This window comes from Pseudomyrmex gracilis, unplaced genomic scaffold (assembly GCF_002006095.1).
Source record: "Pseudomyrmex gracilis isolate BER0280 unplaced genomic scaffold, ASM200609v1 scaffold_51, whole genome shotgun sequence".
NCBI classification, from domain to species: Eukaryota; Metazoa; Arthropoda; class Insecta; order Hymenoptera; family Formicidae; genus Pseudomyrmex; species Pseudomyrmex gracilis.
In genome coordinates this window covers 116,142-135,678 of record NW_018020635.1, presented here as the reverse complement: position 1 = coordinate 135,678, position 19,537 = coordinate 116,142, and the positions used below count along the sequence as shown (strand labels likewise).

General features: G+C 41.5%; 1 protein-coding gene across 1 annotated transcript; it reads right to left on the bottom strand.

The window, feature by feature from the left end:
• Nucleotides 1–3,928: 3,928 nt before the first annotated feature.
• LOC109853614 (protein FAM151B) lies at nt 3,929–18,733 on the bottom strand. Its single transcript, XM_020425904.1, has 5 exons — nt 18,410–18,733; nt 8,670–8,828; nt 5,865–6,100; nt 5,624–5,766; nt 3,929–5,099 (listed from the first exon to the last, which is right to left on the bottom strand). Exons 1-5 carry the CDS (start codon nt 18,456–18,458, stop codon nt 4,703–4,705), a joined length of 984 nt encoding a protein of 327 aa, XP_020281493.1. The 5' UTR covers nt 18,459–18,733; the 3' UTR covers nt 3,929–4,702.
• Nucleotides 18,734–19,537: the final 804 nt, after the last annotated feature.

Sequence of the window (19,537 nt, the reverse complement as noted above, 5' to 3'; positions counted from 1 at the left end):
AATATTAATAATCCAGAAAATATAACAAATATCACTAAACTATAACTCAGTTGATTAATATTTAATCCCCAGTGAAATAACATTAATAAATTCCGAAAATAAATAACATTAATACATAACTTAGTTAATTAATATTATAACTCAAATAATATTAATATGTAATCCAGTTAATTAATATATCTAAACCCATTATGATATATTTAGTCCAGTTAAATAATATATTTATAGTTTAATATAACATATAGTAATATTTTAATTACTCAGCAACAAGTAATATCTATATTTAAATCTGATAATCTAATTTACGTTATTTCTCGTCGCAAACGTTAGAGAACTTTTTCGCGTTACACGCAAGGCGAGAGACGTTGACTGTGAGATCTTCCGGCGCCCAACTGCGATCGTCGAGAGAAACGCTCGGACAATACCGCGCGCGGTTACGTGAGGATTCCATCAAGATTTTCGTAGACACGAAACGAGATTAGTCACGGCGGATTTAAGCGCGCCTTTCGTGCCAAGACACGCGAGAGAGAAAGAGGAGAGGATATCGATTTGTTCTACTTACAGAACGCGCGTGGGCTCGCGCCTCGAATGCGCGTACGTGCAAGTTTTCCATAAGTCATCGACTTAAAGATTCGTGCGACGCTCGTCGTTGCTCGTACTTACATCCCGGCGACGTCTCCTCGTTCTGTTTCTCGCGCCCAAAAAATCTTTCACGTCCTTCACGTGACGCGTGATTATATAATTGACAATCAACAAAGGCGCGCAAAATATAATACACCTTCGTGATCGTTATATCGAGGATATCAGTCACAGTCGTGAAATACTTACCTCATTACTCGCAAAATTGACGCGTCAAAACGTTAATTTCTCATCCGAGTGTTTTGCTTGTTAAAACTCACGTGAATGCGGTAATTTGCGTCAGTGTACACCGTGAAGTCTTCCTTCGATGATTTGTGTTTTAGCTTGCGACAAGTTTTAATGTGAATTTCATCGACCAAATGACTGGGTATTATTATTATTATTTTTTTTACGGTGTCAATCTTCTACTCTTTTGTTTTGCCGGTCACTGAAGAAAATCTATATATATATTTGGATCGCAACGTGTGACTCTTGTATTTTAATAAAATTGCACACACACATACAAACATCTCGGGACCTTCGTTTAAATTTACAGTAGTCGTGGATTAATAAAATACAATGGCATAAATTGGAACTCCGTTTTCTTCGTCGGCGTGTGTTGCACATTTCCGTCTTCTGATTTCTCATATGTTTCGATCAAGGTCCGGTTCGGGTTATCAGCGGAGATTATGTTTTTAGGTCACTTTGCCAATTCTATATTGGTCTATGTGTAATACTTAATTTTTTTGTGCGTTTTATACGTCAAATCGATGCGATAGATTTATTTATTCGAAATTCTTCTAACGTAATTTTGCGATAATACATGATATTTTAATAAATACACACACATATCTAAACGCGAAGAATCACCTCGGATCGAGAGCGGATCGTCGCCTCGTGTACCAAACCATGTGCCGCGTGCGTAAATTTATACGCGTAAGTACTTTCTCCTGCCCTTCTTCTAGCTACAGAAATAAATCACGCCCAACACGCTAAAAACAGTCGAGAGGGCATTGCCGCGTCCGAAAAATGCCGGCGCGGAACACCCGCCGCGGCGGCCAATCTGCACGCGTCGCATTTTCGTTCTGATGATCTCGCTGGCTCTCGCGTGCACGTAGAGAATCCCATTTTGCACGGTGCACCTGCCGAGCGGTGACGCGCGCGCGCGCGAGAGAGAGAGAAAGGCAAAGAACGCGAATCCGATTGTGATAATAACCTGAAATAAAACTTCTTCTGCGTCCCAAGGTCGCCGCGAAGATCTTTGACACCTCTCGCGCGCGCTCTCTCGTCATCCTCCCACGTTGCGACGACTCGCCGATTCTCTCTTCTTTCACCGCGTTTTCTGTTTGAGAGATTTCCGCGCGAGAAAGCGGTTCGTCATCTCAGGAGAAATAGAAGATACGGCGTTTGAAGGAAACTCGCGCGGCGCCCGAAAGACGTTCGTTGATCTCTTTGAACTCATTCGAGAACGCGTTTTGTTAACGCGCGTGTCGTTTCTTTCACAACGACACACGCTTTTATCCCCCGGCCGGGAAAAAAATTTACCGTCATTGAAGTCCGACGGATATCAAGCTGGCGGAAGTGCTCTCCGTAGATAACTAGACGACAAACACGGAGGAAAAGCAAATAGGACCACCGACCCTACGGGGGTATATACGACTGACGACACGGCCCGTATCTCAAACGCAAACACAGTTCATGAGAACCTTTTAGTCTCCTCTGAAATTTTTTTCTCGCTTGTTTTTATTTAACTGAAACAACGGCCGGTAGCTCTAATAAGCGATGCCTTTGTAACGATCTTTATAGCCTCGCTTCAAAATGGAAGTCGGTTTATTTGAAAACTCGCTCTCGGCGGTTATCGCGAGCGATTGTTACGAGATGGTCCACACAAATATATATGTATTCCGGCGTGTATAAATGTACTAGCGCTGAAAGCGTCAATGTAATAATAGAGAATATATCGCGAGAGACGCATACGATCGTCACCATTCCCTGTGACATAAATCCGGATTATCTCGTTTGTCCGCAACTATACGCGTCGAACGTTTGCATTCCATTTTCACAGACAATTACACGCGACAATGACCGCGCAGCGATCCTGGGCGTTCCACCGAGAATTAGCAAACAGCGCCATTATATTAATATTATATTTTGTCATTACATTGCACACACGATGACACAGCGAAAATTTGAATTGTTCTACGTTCAGATTGCGATCTGTTGTGTGTTTTCTAGCTTCTGTGTGTTTGAAGCTCCGGCGTTGGGTTTTAAATTCGACGTCTGTTCGCGCGAACAAACGTCGATTCGTCGCTCTCGCGAAGTTCGAGAGAATTTTTTTTTTTTTTTTACACGATTTTAATAATTTCAAACGACGCAGCGAAACAATCGGAAATGATGAAAAGTAATGAGAGTAACTTTATACAAGACAAATTTCTCTCTCGATACTGTTTTACATAAATTGTTTTATTGACTCGTTTTATCAAACGCAGTGCGCACACTCGCACCGCAAACCGATACCTTCATGTCCTTTGGCTCAGATATGTGGCTTACCGTAAGAAACTAATAGAACATTTTATGCGGGCCGCACCGCTCTCTAGACCGAAGATATGTCGAAACGCAGGTACCGTGGATATACAGGGAAATACAGGCGAATATTGCGAACGTTATCTCATGCGTGACGTTAAATACATAATCGTAATATATATACGTACGCGCGTGCAAGTGTCGCACGTTGTACGATAACAACACACACATGTACACACAAACACACATCTTCACACACGTTTAATACGAAATTATACGTCAATAAAAAAAAAATAAAAAATAAAAAAATGATAGAGCATCTTAGATTTGGAATATTATGTTTTTGTTTACGCAATCACTTCGAACGCATTAATTATAATTATCTACGTAATTGCTCCGCTCATAAAGTATTTTTAAGTGTAATACGGAGATATATATATATATATATAAGCAAACTTTTTAATATAAACTATATATAATATATATATATATATATGTATATATATATATGTGTATATGTATGTATGTATAGGTACAGCATTATTTTTTCACGTAATAAATGTAATTTCGATGTACAGCGAGTGATTCTAAGTAAGTGCGAAAAATTTTAGGAGATGATTCTTTGTCAAAAATTAAAAGAGATCTTTTACACAAATATACTCTTACATTTTTCTCTGAGGGGTTACATTTCTTCAAAGAATGAAAATTAGATTTTTACTGTTTTTTTCAAACTGTGAACAAGTTAAAAAATAAAGTTTGTAGGACATTTTTCACTTTTTTTTTTTTAAAGAAAATAATAAGAAATTGAATAAGCGTTTTATCTCTTTTTATAACAACACCGGAGGGTTGAAAAATATCAATAAACGTCTGTTTTACTGGAAAATGTCCATCGAATTTTACTTCTTTAACTTCAAAATTTGAGAAAAACAATAAAAACCTAATTTTCATCTCACTTTTTGTGGGAACTTCTCAGAGAGGAATACAAGAGTACGTGTTTATACAAAAGACACCTTCTTTATTTTCGGCAAAGAATCATCTCCTGAAACTTTTCGCACTTATTCAGAAACATCCTCTGTATACATATACGAATGATGAAAAACGCGAATTTTTAATTTTGTACGTTTTTTTTTTATATTTTGCCACATATATGTCGGAAAAAATGACAAACATGTTACAGTCGTGAAACGTTTGTTGCGTCGAATAATTTGTTTAAGTACAAATACAAATCTTATCGACAACAGCGGGTGTTTGTTCGGTAGATAGAGAAATCTCGCGTGGAAAATGTCTTGCTATGGAAAATTGTTGTTGTTCGCGACGAATGTCTCAGAAGAGAGACTCTCGTTTCTTAAGAAAAATGCAGTCGAAAACGCGGACGAAAATCCGATCCGAACGATCGCGACGAAATGAATCGAACGAATATTTTCGATGTGCGATAAGTTGGCTATCGGATATTCGTCGACGTGTCGTTCTTTCGTTTCTTTTATCGGAAGAGTCGCGTGTGAAGAGTCGGAACCCTCTCGGATCTCGCGAAGACTCTGTTTTCGATATCTGTGTTTGAACTTCACAGCATTCTTGACTGAGCTAGAAGAAGCACCAGCGACGCGACTAGAGTCAACGCCGCCGATGTTATCGTGGACGCGCCCGAGAAATCGAGTTTGTTTCTCAGATCATCCGGCACGTCCACGTAGATCTTGTCGACTCCCACTTCCTTGATCAATTTCGAAAGTTGCGCCACGTTGACGGAATCGCCCTCCGACGACCAGATCGTCAGTGTCGCGTTGACGAACGTCGAGTTCTTCAGCAGAGTCTTGATGACCTCGGTATTGTTCGCCACGAGACCGGCTCTTACCGGATAAGTTACCGGCTGCTTGATGTTGCTCTCTATCAGAGCGTCGATCATCGCTTTGATCTGCTCCGAGGTGTATCCACCCTCGGTAATGTTGTGCTCCTTTCCGTATCTGAAACGTATTAATTGGACGTTGAGTCTTTAATCTTACCGCGTAAGTTATAGGAAAAAAATAACATTTTTTAAAGTTTTGACGTTGCTTTTACGTGCTGTGAATTTGAGAGATACGTTAAAATTTTTCGAATAATTCTTTTTTTCTTCTTGCTTTTAATGAAGTACACGTACAAGTAAAACAACTGCACAAACAATAATAATATAATTGTAACGTTATATCTGTTATTTTAATTGTGTGAGAAAAAACCTTGATATAGTAAACGTTTCTAGCGACTGACGTGCGTGTGACGTGCAATAGACACAAGTATTTTATTGGACGCTGGATTTTTCCTTTCAGGGACTTATTATATTTATAACTCTCTTTTTTTATAAGAGAGAGAGAGAGAGAGAGAGAGATCGTGCCATGGTCATGGTGTACACGTCTTTGCTTATACGGTTGATTAATTGCAAGGCTCTACACGTTAGGAAACTGCTCTATTGTTCGACGTGCGATATAAAAATTTGTTTTTTTTTTCTTTTTACCTGGTTGTCCAGCCAACGGACAGAGTACTGTCCGGCATGACTTCGGCGGCCTTTTTCAGAAAATCTTTCGGATTGAGCGGGACGGCGGTGGCGTTTACCGGGCCCCGAAGAATGTCCGCGTTGAGGAAAACCGGAAACGTCAACTTGAAAAAAAAAAAAAAACAACAAATGTGTTTTATTTAAACGTTTCGAACACTCGCAAAAACGTGCGGTCAAATTGTAATTAAAGATTTGCGCTTACGTTCTGTCGGAACTTGGCGAGGATAGGCTTGCTGTTCTCGAACACCTCGTCGGACTTGAAGTCAAGCTTGACGCCCTTGCTGACGTTCTGGGCTGAAATGGTTAGATTGAGGAAGTCCTCGAGTGACAGATCGCTCTCCTTGGCCGGTGGATGCGCCATTATCGGGATATTATTAGTCGCGTTGCTAGTGTTGAGCTTGCCCATCACAACGTCGGCCTCCAGCATCATAACGTCCTCTTTAAAAAGGAAAGTCGGGTTGTCTCGGGCTGATTCCGTGTGTGTTTGTGTATGTGTGTGTGTGTATGCATGTTCCGTGTGTGCGTAGCTGCCAGGCAGCTGCGGTTGAAGGGGAGGGTTCCGGGATGTGCATACACGTGCAGGGAATATCGATCACCAGCCTAAAGAGGCTGGAAGACTGCCGGTCCTACACATTCTCAACGCTCAAATGACCGAACACTCCCGTGGCGTTTTTATCAACAGACAGACGACTACGAAAGCAATATCGGTCGTTTGAAAATTGCAACACGAATGAACGGGTTTTCCGCGAGCTTTGTGAAATCGGGTTTTTCTTTCTCTATTTTGCTGATATCAAAGTGACCACTGCGATGCTTCGAGCGAGATTAGGAGGATTATGAAGAAGACGAGCGCGTACCTCTTCTGGCGCGTATTAGAGGCGTATGACAAATTGATCGAAGATACGAAGTCTATAAACGGAAAATCGAACAGTTTAGAGGTTTTGCTTTTTTTAGATACTGTATTTATTTATTACTGAAGATCGTGTCTCTCGAAGACGCGAACAACATAACAACACGAGAAAACGGAAGTTTGACCTTCGACTACAACCGCTTCCATCCTGGCTCTCTTCATTGAGATTCGATGGGCGCGAATACCGCTTTTCGAGAGCTTCGCATCGGACGTGACTGCGTACAAATGAATTCTTCTCGTCCGGGAGAGAGAGAGAAAGAGAGAGAGAAAGAGAGAGAGAGGGAGAGTCAATCGTACGAAGGTGGAAAAGTTGTATGTTACGAAAAGAATTTCTTCCACTTCGGGGTCTTCTGTGAGTCGGGGAAAAAGTTTCGAAATAAGGATCGAAGTTATACGGCTTTTAGCTTATTCGGGATCGTGACGCGCGTTTGTAACAATGGGGGAGAAAAGTATCTTTGTACGAAAATATATACGGGGAAATGTAATTGATGTAACTCGTATTTTATACATGTGTGCGCGCTCGCGCACACACACACACACTTTTTGTGGAAGCGTGTGAAAGAAGCAGTCTGGAGGAAGCAGACGCTTTCCCATGAAAGCTTTCTCCCTCTCGTTGTCAATATTTCTGGAAGCGCACTTCTCAAGGACGCTTTGCCATTATTTAAAGCGCGCCGATGTAAAAATATATGTCACCCATGCGGGCCGCATACACAAAGCCTCCGCGCGCGATCGGACGACATGCGGGATATATATCCGTGGAAAAGTGAGAGAGAAGCGCACCGATATACAAGGCTGGCAATTGCGCGTAGCAAAATGTCACGAAGTTCATTAACTAGTGATGTGTTGACGAACGATCGCGAACCCGCGATAAATTGGTTATCCCCATTGAGACGCATTTTTTTGCCGAGGTCACTTTTTCGCGTTACATTTCGCTTTATCAAATATTTAACCGCCGCGGTATTTAAATAGTTTCGAGCTGACGCGTCAAGTAAATATTTGAATACATTTTGGTCCAAGTTAGTCTAAAGTGTTCGAGTGTATATTTAAGTGTGTGAAAAAGTATAAATTGACGGTAAGAGAGAAAAGTGGATACATACATTTTTAATAAATAATTGAATTGTGTTTCAAGGCGACGCGCGCTAAGTAAATATATAAATATAAAGTTGGTTCCGGACCCTCCAAAGTATTCAAGTAAATATTTAATTCATATACTTCCCGTAAAAGGTAGAAATTTACGGACGGGAAGAGAAAAAGATCACAATATATTTTTAATAAAGTAAAATACATTTTTAACAAAGATTTAATAATTTTATATTTTTAATAAAGATTTTTAATAATTTGTTTTCCACATACACGCGTGTTTTCCTTTGTTTGATAGACTTTTGGAATTAAATCGAAAATTGCATTTACGCGAAACAGAACGATATTGGCGACTAAAAAGATTTGAAAAACCAATTAAACGTAAAGCTATTAAGATAGCTCGCATAGTTTTGTGGACAATATGACGTCGTAATTTTTCAAATTTTCTTTTAAATGCATTTTTCATGTCTTGTTTTAAAAAACACTACAGGAAGTAGTTTTGTCAAGAGTATATTTTCAATCTCTTTGTGTCTATTAACTTTATGATTTGTCATAAAGGTTATATGTATATTTCTCTGGATTGTCGGGATCAACTATACATTATTGTTTCATTTTTTTTTTGTTTCCAGTGCGAGTGTCCTTTTTCACATTTGTGTTATCACGATCTGGCTTTAAAATTATATATATTTTCGCGACCGTTAGGTTTCGCTGAAATAACAAATAATTAAATTGTTTCATACTTACCCTTTTTTTTAATTAAGTTTTATCTCGATTGAGAGTAATTTTGATAAAATTAAATCTAGATTTTGAGAAAATCTTCTATCTGAAAACCGATTCACATGTTTCATTACGTCGCGCAATAATTGTCTTCAGAGCAATCTCCTTTGTAACAAGGTGAGAGAGATATGTACCTGAGCGCACACGAAAGTGACCGCAGAGTAACATTTCTCTGTCTGTGAGCGCGACAAACGAAAAACGAAGACGAAGCCGTTCGATCGATCGATTAAAGGATCGACTTACCCGACGAGAGCGCCGATTCCAATTTCGCGAGACTGTTGACGGCGTGCGCCCAAACGATCTTGGTGAGATTGCCTTTGATGCCGGGGAAGAAAGTGCGAGGATCTTGGTACATGCTTGTACTGTTGTTTTTGCTGTTGTCGCTGTTGCACACCGCAGTCTCTGAAAACACAAGCCTTCGATCATAATCAACATCAATATATATATATATATATACACCCACACACACACATACACACACACAAGCGGCGGCCTCGATTTTCGCATTCGCTCCACAATGTACGAACTTGACCTTCCGCATTAGTATTCTCGAAAACCTCTCGACCCGTGACCCAATATTTGAAGGATTCGCTTCATAATTGATCTGGGAACTCGAGAATTTCTCGTGCGCGGCGCAGGCGGCGGCGGCGGCGGCAGCGGCGGCGGTGCCGACGACAACGATCGGCTCAGAGACGCGACCGAGAATCTCGTTCTCTCCCTATTGTATCCCGCGTACGATCGATAATCATGCCCATTTGTCACGCCAGTCGCAAAAGCTAACCTTTCGACTGTGTTACACACACACACACACACAGTTTCTGACGCGCATTTCGCGAAACTGTGATCGGCAAACCGTGTGCGAATGAGGATTGCATCTTGTTGAGTCACATTTTGTTTTCCTCGCGCTATGTACACTATTTCTTACGCTTTGATTATCATCCCGGCAGCGGGAATGTCGATATAAATGAATTATGTGCAAGGGGACGCGCGACCGTACAGTCCGGGAAAAAAAAAAATACAAATGCGAACCGTCCTCTCTCTCTCTTGAGGACGCGTTCGAATGAATGAATAATGGAATTGCGTTCGTCGGTTTCTGCGTTGTGGAATTTTCCACGGCACGAGACTCGAAGAGTCTCTCTTTTTCCGATGAGCCAGACCGTTTCCGGTACATTCCCGGACCATGTGGCGAGCAAGTTTCGCGCGTTAAGTGACCCCTCTCTGAAACAGATTGCGAGGGCGATTGGCCTTTCCGTCGCTGACTCTTTCAACTGGATTCTTTTTGTGAATCGCTTATAACGAACTTGCGCTCGCATGCGGAGCAAAATCCGTTAGAAAGCTAGCTTTGATATTAAAAAAATCAAATCTCACGAGGAAAAAATTTTTTAATACCGAGAGAGAGAGAGAGAAACTGAAATTGAAAATAAAAACCGTGTAGTTCTGACCGGAGTCTTGACGAAACGGAAGTCTTATTCGAAGCGATCAGATGACTACGCGTAAGGAGATACGCGTGTTATTTTTTGTGTGTTTTGATTATTTTGAAGTTTTTGACAGGTTTAAAATCTGTGTAACTTTTTGCGTCTGAAGTTTTTAAATCGTCAAGATTTCTTAAAAATATCGAACTTAAAACTGTAATATAAAAGTAGCTCAGAATTATTGCATCTAAATATTACGAAAAAAATAAATTTCAAAAAATTAAAATCTTGTTTTAGAGCGATCTAATTTTTTTTTTTTAATTAAGAACTAGATATCCGCAAAATGAAGCTATTTGGCCGGTCAGAACTATCGCGATTTTCAATTAGAAATTGGTCTTCTATTTTTTTTTTTTTTTTTTTTTTCCAACTCAAACTTAAATCAGTGCGCAGAACTTTTAATAAAAGAGGTCTACAGAGACCTCTTGGTCTCTTCCAAAATAAAAAAGCAAGCACTCTAATCAGAACTATGGAAATTTTTCGGTGTGCCAGAGCTTAACAGACGCGTGTTTGTTCATTGTTTGTCTCTACCAGCTCGTAATCGGAGCTTAAAACACACTTCGGAGAGAGAGCCTTTCTCGCTTTCTTTCTCCCAGAGACCGCAGCCGGGATTAAATTGCTCTACGGCGCTTGTTAAGGCGCTCGGAATTTGTCGTTTATTTTTTGCAAACTTATCAGAACTAAAAAATTCTCGCGCACAGAATCGATAGCTTGTCGCGCCCGTGATGTCGGCTGACTCGTTTCCGGTTCGGCAATCGCGGGGTGAGCCGGATTCGCGCCGGCCGGTGGAGAAATGCTGAGCCAGGTGGTTTTTTTTTTTTTTTTTTTTTTTTTTAGTATTAATAGCAGCCTCCTGTCCGTGTAATTTCGCGCAGTTCATTTTACGGCTAATAACCGTCGTTATCTGAACATCAATACCCGTAGCTACAAACAGACACGGTATTTTCTACAGAATCCCCGACAATTTTCACAAAACTTCTCTTCCGAGCAAAAGGATAATATTGAAAAACTTCGAAAGCAGAACAAAAAAAAGTCGCAAAATACCTTTCTATTGTTCGAATGAAATAACACATAGTTTTGAAAAAGTTTTGAATATTTAATTTAATTATCTATCTACGCATTGGTGACCGAAAGATTGTCACGATCGGATTACATTTGCCAAGCAAAGATGTCGTGACATCAAACTTGGCGGCCACTCCCGCGTTAATTTAATGACATTCCTATAGGGAGTCTGGTACTTAGATAGTCAAGGAATGACTCAGTGTAGATAGTATTTGAACTGGTCACGCACCGTTGAAGTCATTTTGTTTCATCGCTCATAATGTGTCAGCAATGTATAAAGCAAGTGTTTTCTGAAAGGTTTCATTTTCTCGAAAACGCTCGGTTTGTCAAAGAGAGAGAAAAAGAAAGAGAGAGAGAGAGAGACATTTGGATGTCGCCATGTGCGCTTTGTTCTTGCCGAAAACTCGGATCTTCTCCGACGAACGCTACGTCAGATCGCTACGGGATCTTGGAAACGACTAATTCGGTTTGTTGAACTCGGACAGAGACCGTACTATGTTCGAACCGGTTCGGTTCTAGAGGGAAAACCGTGAGAGCGGTTTCGTTTTGTTGCGAACGCGTTACGATCCAAGTCCGAAGGCTGCGACGAGATCGAATCGACCTCGCTCGAGTTCACGCGAACTAATGGCTCGGACGGACAGTCGATCGTTTGTTTCCCGAGGTGCAACGTTTCCTGATAACTCAATGTGTCGTTGCGCCTCCTCGCTCGTGTCCCTCAGGAAACTTCCTCGATTGGTATTACGAAGTTTCTTTCGTGGTGTAAGAAAAGTAGATACGCGATGTGGGAGAAGATAAACATTTGTTGCGCGAAACATGATGTGCGCTCTCCCCTCGATCTTCACGAAAAAGAAAAGTTTTGCTTGTTATGTTATCAGCGAGAAAAATTTTGGCCGAGGTTAACCGAATTTTTCGTCTCATCAATGAAATGCTGGCAAAACAAAAACTCCCACAATAGATTTGGCGAATTTTTCTCGCTGTATATAGCGAAAACTAATCAAGTTTTTTTTTTCCCGCGCGGAAGTCGATGAAAATAAATGTGCGACGCGCCGAGCGCGTAATATCTGGACAATCGAGATGTGTCAGAAAAAGAATGCAATTAAATTTTATCGATTAAATTATCGACCAGCTCGCTGGTCTCGCGGCCCGAGTGCGGAACATGGAGATTCCGTTGAGTTCGAATCCGCTCATCACATTTTTTCAGGCAGAGTTTTTTTTCCATCCGGTCCCTTTCAATCGAGTTGATCGAATGATTTACCAAACTGAGAATGGAATTATCCAACAATTAATTCTGGTGTAATCTCAAATTAATTTCCCTCCCGCAAAGCGGTTGCAGTCATACCGGCCTGAGCACGAGCCTGATACAGATAAAAGTACTCTCATTGTGAGAAACAGCCGTGTATTGTGTACTGTAGTATATATATATATATATATGTAGCACTGAACAACTCTCTTCTCCACGTTCTGAGAATATTCCAGACATCTAGAATGGCCTTAGACTAACGATAAGCCTTAGATCCATAAGCGCGCACCAAAACCTTTCATTACTTACATAAAAATTCAATAGGAAGGATGTTTCAAACGTGCATGAATTTCGCGTGTATAAAGAAAACCGACACCGCGCGCGTGCATGAAATTTCATAAACAAACTTTATACAGAAGGAATATATTATTATTATTGCAACGAATGTGACAATAAATTCAAAACGCACAAACTCACGCGCTAAAAGATCTTATCCGAGAGGTTGTGCGCGAAGATAAGTTACTCTTAATCTTTTGAATTTTTTGTTACTTTTATTACAATAGTATAAGTTCTTTTTATTTATTAATTGTTTTGCATCCGCGAAAAGTGAAAAAATTGCACAACGCGATGCAAACTGTTCAACAAAAATCTGGCAAAAATAGTGTCACCGGTTGAATTTTCTCTTATCTCATAAAAGTTTTGACAAACTTTGATCCTATTTTTTACCGTTAACACTCGAACGTCAGTTCTCTCTATCGCTCTCCGCGAGAGCGTGTCGAATGTCAGAGAAATGGTATATCGACCGCTTCTCAGCTGCGCAGCAGCTCTCGACCGAGCGCTTTATCGCGTTCCCGTATTTTCTTAGCTCCGTACCTTCGTTCCGGAGGTATCTCGCGCGGTTACGACAAGGATGCGGCAAAGAAATCGAATTGCAAAGGCTTCCAGTCTCGTGAACAACGGCTCCGTGGCCGCCTTTCGCGGTATACAGAGAGATACACCCGATGCCCCCGTGGACCGATAAAGGCATCTTTCACGCGTCACTGCGTCCAGTATAGTTTGCAAATAACCGCAAACTACCGCGCGCGCGCGCCGTTTTCTCTTCCGCTTAGAATGCGCTTTTGAAGGCTTCTCGCGCGGCTTCTCTCCTCCGCTAGCGAGGAAGCGGGCGGATCTTCTATTAAAGTTTTACCTTCAGTCAGCCGGTCTCTCCCGGTCTGACAAAGCGTGACTTATGGTCGTATCCATTACCGAGGAAGAAGAACTCGCGAGTCGCGATTAAAGTGGAAATCAGTCGATCGAAAATACGAATTTGGAAACTTCGGAGCGAAGTTCGACATCTCCGACGGATTCATCCGAACGGAATTTCGCGTTAGTTATCTTGACGGATTCAAAATGCAGAATGGGTCACTGACTATCACAAAGTTTTGCAGGAATTGGAAATTCGCGCGCTCAATCGCGATCGATATTTCAAGCCTCGCTCTCAAAAGAACTTTAATTAAAAAAAAAACTGTCTCCAATTTTTTTTTATTTTTAATGACGATATTATAATAACGGCGGAAACTTTTGTGTTTTTAAAATACGCGAACGAGCTTTTAAATAATTATTTAATATAATGCGTTGGCAATTTGATTGTCTTTTTTGAAACACATCGAGAAAGAAATTTCAAAGTATATGTTAAAAATAATAAACAACTAAATTAATTACACATTAACGATATCGCGAAACGAATCACGTGATTAAAAGATGATTTATGTGTTTCGAGACAACAAGTGTGTCATGACACGTTGATGACAGGTTAATGGTAAATAAATAACGACGTGCGGACCCTGTTGTGTGACAGACAGCTGGTGGACCACTTGTTTCGAGCTGTTCAAAGTGCGCGTATACATTCCATTTGTTTTTTGAGATAAAGCGCGATATCGCGTTCTCCGAATCGATTATTGACTTCGCGCTGTGTTTACAGAAATCCCATATATAAGTTCTGACGCCATCAGATGGAAAAAAAAAAAAAAAGCTTTGCTTAGAATAGCAACAAGAGTTAGTTAGCGGCAAGAAAAATTTTCCTCTTGAAATTTCTCGTGTTTTGCAAACAAAATGTTTGTTGACAAAACAATAACATCCTGTGGATTCATTAAACTTTTTTTTTGTTACACTAACAACAAAACTTTCTTCTTCCTCGTGCGAAAGTGCCATTATGTCCCGGACAGTCAAATTCGACTTCTTCTCAGATTTTTCAGACACGTCTAGAAGATCGCGCATAAGGAAAAGAACAATTTTCTGAGCTTCTTGAATTTTTTGTTTTACCAACAAAATATTCTGGCAACAAATACAATAGCAAATTTTTCTCGCTGGCCATAGTAGTAACTTAATCTTCGTGCTATTTCAGCAAAAACGTTTTTCCGTGTCGCGGGCACTTGGCGAAATACAATTTTCAACAGACACCGGTGTCAGAGAACATCCGAGCGTTGGAACATCTCGCTCTCAGGTGGTGAGCGAGAAACGACGATCGCGGCGATGATTCACATTTTCTCCGATCCCAGATAAGAACGGGAAATAGCACATCGCCGCTATCTATCTCCGTGCGCACTCGAATGTATCTGTTTTGTCGAGACGGCGATAAAAACGACAAACACTATATAATGCATTCTAGATTACCCCGCGGTTGTACGACGCTCGAATAATTTCCACCTTCTCGCGCGAGTGCGTATCTCGATAATTTATTCGATTCGAAACGATCGGGGCGTTTATAAGCAAGCATCGTATCGTTTAACAGCTCGCTAACGACATCCGACACCGCGCGCGATTGTTGTTTTTTCTTTTGTCGCGTTCCGCTTCTCAATATAAATTTTATTATTTACGACGCCAAGTCATTGTACTCTTGAAATGCATCGTGAGCGATTGATGACCGAGGCAGATTTCGTTTCCCGTTTGCCCCATCAAGCAGACGTGACGATGTGCTCTCCTTCGCTCAGCGAAATTCAATACACAATTTCTACTTCTCTCCGTCACAATGGCGCTTGTTGAAAGGGAAAAAAAATGTGTGACAAGGTTCTCGAATTATTAAAACGCGAGACTCGACAATGAAAGTCATTACCAGAGGGCTTTTGCTTCGCGCGCGCAGAATAAAGACATGTAATTTGCAAAACCTCGTTAACGACGAGTTTCGAATTACGGCGTTGTTAATAATAATCCAAACACAGATGACCAATCACCGTCTAATCGCGCGTCGCGAAAATTTCAATTTCGTAATGAGAGGATTTTATGTCACTAAATCTATTTGCTATATATCTATTTATAGTTTTTAACCTTCCTTACGTCAAACGTGCGTGTCATTCTTAGTTTCGCTGATAGACGTCCTTTGTAATTTTGTTTTTTTTTTTTTTTTGTACATAGGACGTGTACATAGACTGTCGTGTACCGACACATTGTTCGAGCGCTGACTCAGTTACAATTTTATCTAATCTTGGATTTTTTTTTCCTCGAGAACGGAAAAATTACGTACACGAATATGTTTCTTCGCGCCACGTGAACGGCCGATAAAACGCTGAAAACGGTTTATTTTCGCACTATTTTCGCGCGGTATACAAGTTAAACGTCGTCGGGGGTAGTAAAAGTGTTATAATCTATTTTTGTAGACGCCTCAATTATAAGCAACGTACAGCGAGCGCTGCGGGAGGTATACACGATCTTACCCATCTTACGACGTTTCGAATTTCCCGGAGCGATTAAACCCAAATTGCAATTTTAGCATGCTTAGGAAATCTGTGTTCGAAAATGTGTTACGAATCTGGGTTAAGCGCCTTGGGTTATAATGCAGAAATTCAAGATTTTTATTACTGTTGCTTGGTTTTTTTTCACCGTGCGCGACAAGGATTTGCTCGACAAGTACAGGTCAAACGCGGGTTTTGATCGTTCTCCTAGCGAGAACTCACGGCGTGTCTTTGACAACCGTATGTTCTTTTAGAGATAAATAAACAATATGTATTTTAGCTCTTCGCGAACCTCAAAATAAACCTACGAGTCAAACAGACTGGGTCTGTAAGACCCACGCGACTTCAAAATGGAATATCTTCGCGAAAAATCATTGTGTTTCAATTTTGTTTGAATCAAAAGTTTGAACGATTCTGCGTCAATAAAAAAAAAAAAAAAAAAAAAAAAAAAAAAAAAAAAAAAAAAAAAAATTTGAAAACAATTTTAGTAGTTTCGAAGATACAATACGGTTAAAAAAAAAAACTAATTTTTACTAGAAACACCGATGCGCAATTTTTGAGCGGGTTTGGGAAACCCATGTCTGTCCTTGCGAATAGTTAAATAGAAGATTATTATATTATTGTAAAAACGTTTCTCTATCGTTTGATTGACAAAATAAAAATAGTTAACTATTGGATCGGAAGATCATTTGTTTTTGTCGTGATCGCGCAGTACACAGAGCACGTACATACGTTCGCGCTCGAAGTTCGCGAAGAAGCTGCAAAAAGCTTGAGGTAGATCAGAAACAGAAAGAGAAGAAGAAGAAAAGGAAAAAAAAACCAGAAGAAGTGTTCACGAGAGAGAAGTGGCGCGCGTCGTCTCTCGTCGCCGGTCTCGTGCACGGCAAATAGTGCGCAGCTAAAATTAAGGGCCATTTAATTTAACGTAATATCCCGAGAGACTTGATCGAACACACATCGAACACACTCTGTGCCGATGTATGTATGTACGTGCGCGTCGATTGGGACGCGCGTCATCGTGAGATTATTATTAGCGATCGATCGAGAGGACGGATCGAGATGAGGATTTATTATCGTCGTCTCGAAACCACGTCCTTTAATCGCGAACCACTTCCCCAGTCTTTGCTCGAGTTGTTTATTTTCCGAGAAACAGTGAAAAAGAAAGAGACAGAAAGAGAGAGAGAGAGAGAGAGAGAGCTTGCTGTTACACACGAGGAAAGGGTGCGAACGGAAAATAATTTAATTGACTGCAATCAGCGATAGTTGCGGACCGCTCACGAATTTCAAGCCTCTCGTTATTCTGTTTCCCACAAAGTTTCTCGCCCTTCCATCCCTCCTTACACCTCCTCTCCTTAATTGAAGCATTACGCCGCGAGATTAATTTGAAGCTGCGAAACTTTCTACTTCGCGGGAGAGCAAAGTCCCCGTCGAAATCGTTTGTTCGCGACTGTGCCAGTAGGAGGACATTTAAATCGATCTGTAAAGAAAAAAGCTTCACTCGTGCGTATAAAGTCACGATCGACGTCCACGTCAGCGGCGTACTGATTTCATAATCCTCTCTCTCTCTCTCTCTCGAGGAAACTCTCTTGAAGAAAAACGTCACATTCGACTTCCATCCGCGAAAAAATTGAATAGAAACTTTCGAACGGCTCTCTTCGTGTTTTTGTGAAATTCTTTCTTAGTTGAATCCGACGCAAACTTTGCTCTCTCTCTCATACACGCACACACACAGAAGACTTAACGCCCACGGAGGAGGAGAACGCTCCTCTCTCCGGCAAGCTTGGAAATGGCGCGACAAAAAAAGAAAATCGATACGTCTATTAGAAGGAAAGAGCGTGCGTTTTCGATGTTGCGGGGCGTGCCCCTTTACGGCGCAACGATTGAAAAAAAAAAAGATAATCCAAGAACCCGATTTCATGATCTGTTAAGTGTCAAGTGTCTCTCGTAACCGCCATGTGGGTTTTAAAATAAAGATCGATACGTAACGGCCGGTTTCCACGGGAAGCCGCGCATGTTGTTGCGAGCTGGGGCTTGATCGCAAAATCGTTCTCGGATCTACACGGAGATGATTTATAATCTCATTTGAACCAACAACTTCGTCCATTATCGTCCTGTTTCAGCAAACTGGATTTTCTCCATATATGATTTTTCTTCTTCTCGCTCTTTCTTTCTTTCTTTTTCTCTCTCTCTCTCTCTCCCTCTCTCTCTTTCTCTCTCTTTCTCTCTTTGAAACGTAATATTTTTAAGGAAAGCACAGAGTTCCACTTCAGCGATTTTTCTTATTGTCGGAGCGACTCCGATTTTTCCGTGTGCGAATTGACCATCGATCGCAATCAATGACAATAAAAAAAAAAAAAAAAAAAACGAACAGTTCACAAACGATGATTTCGAGAAATCATCTTCAACGACAACGACGTTTGTTTTGTTGTTAATTTTCAATTTTCTTAAAATCCTTATTCTAAAAAATGAAACGTCAGAGATTACAACACACATCAAACTTACGAGTCACTGCGAGGAGCAGAATTGTCGTCGCGATTACGGTAACCGCCATGGTCCTGGGACTGTGCCGGGTGTGCGCCGAACTCTCGCAATGGGGCGGCTGACAAAAGAAGAAGGGAACGGTTAAGTGCGTGCGCGCGAGAGAAATAGAATTGGCGGAAGGGAGACAGAAGACACACGGGCACACGGAACTTTCGACGCGAACGGCGGTTCTCTTCGAGACCAAAGACCCGGTCAACTCGGCAGTCTCGAAACGACTGAGTGTGTCTCTCCGTGCGAGAGGAGCGGCCCGGCCGATCGTCGAAATCCAACCCGTACATAATGGCACGGCAGAGGCCGTCGGTCATATTTCGCGGCGCCGCAACGCCGCGCCGGCACACACGTGCTCTCTCGCGCCACCCCAACTCTCCTCTCTCGGAGAGGGGGTTGCAACTCGCGTAACGTCGCACGACGGGGAGTAGGACGACGGATGGGGGTTAGAGATAGATCGAAAGTACGAGAAGCGCGCGAGAGAGGATCAAATCGGAAGCCGCGTCTGAAGTTAAGGAGGATTTGTCGTCGTCGTCGTCGTCGTCGTCGTCGTTACGGCGACGCTTATCAGTCGATGACGCTTCCGCGCGAAATTTTCGCGTGGAACGTTCACGACGCTCTCGCGTTGGTGTAACACACTTGCGCAATCGGAAGAAGGGCGGCGAAACGAGCGCGGAAACATCTCAGCCCGTTACCTTTGGACAGGTAGATCTCATGTCTCTCTCTCTCTCTCTCTCTCTTAGAGGGTTTATAAATAGAACAACTACGTTTTCGGGAAAGGGAGGGAGAAAGGGCGGGAGGGATGCAAAAAAGGGATCAGGTTTTTCAAGACTCAGCCCTTTCGCTCGTTGAGAACCGTACGTTGGCGAGAATAACGGCTTTTGTTCGTACGAACGGGGACAAATCCTGCGTTGAATCATACAAACCAATGTGACGCAAATGCCGCGCACACACGTATGCTCTTGTAATATCACAGTTTTTAGAGAAGATTTATCAAAAAAACATGATTGCAATCTAAACATAATAAAGCTTTTCCTTGTCCGGAAATCGAACATCCTCGAGTGCGCGATAGTGTGTCGCAATCTGACGCAAACGTGTGGA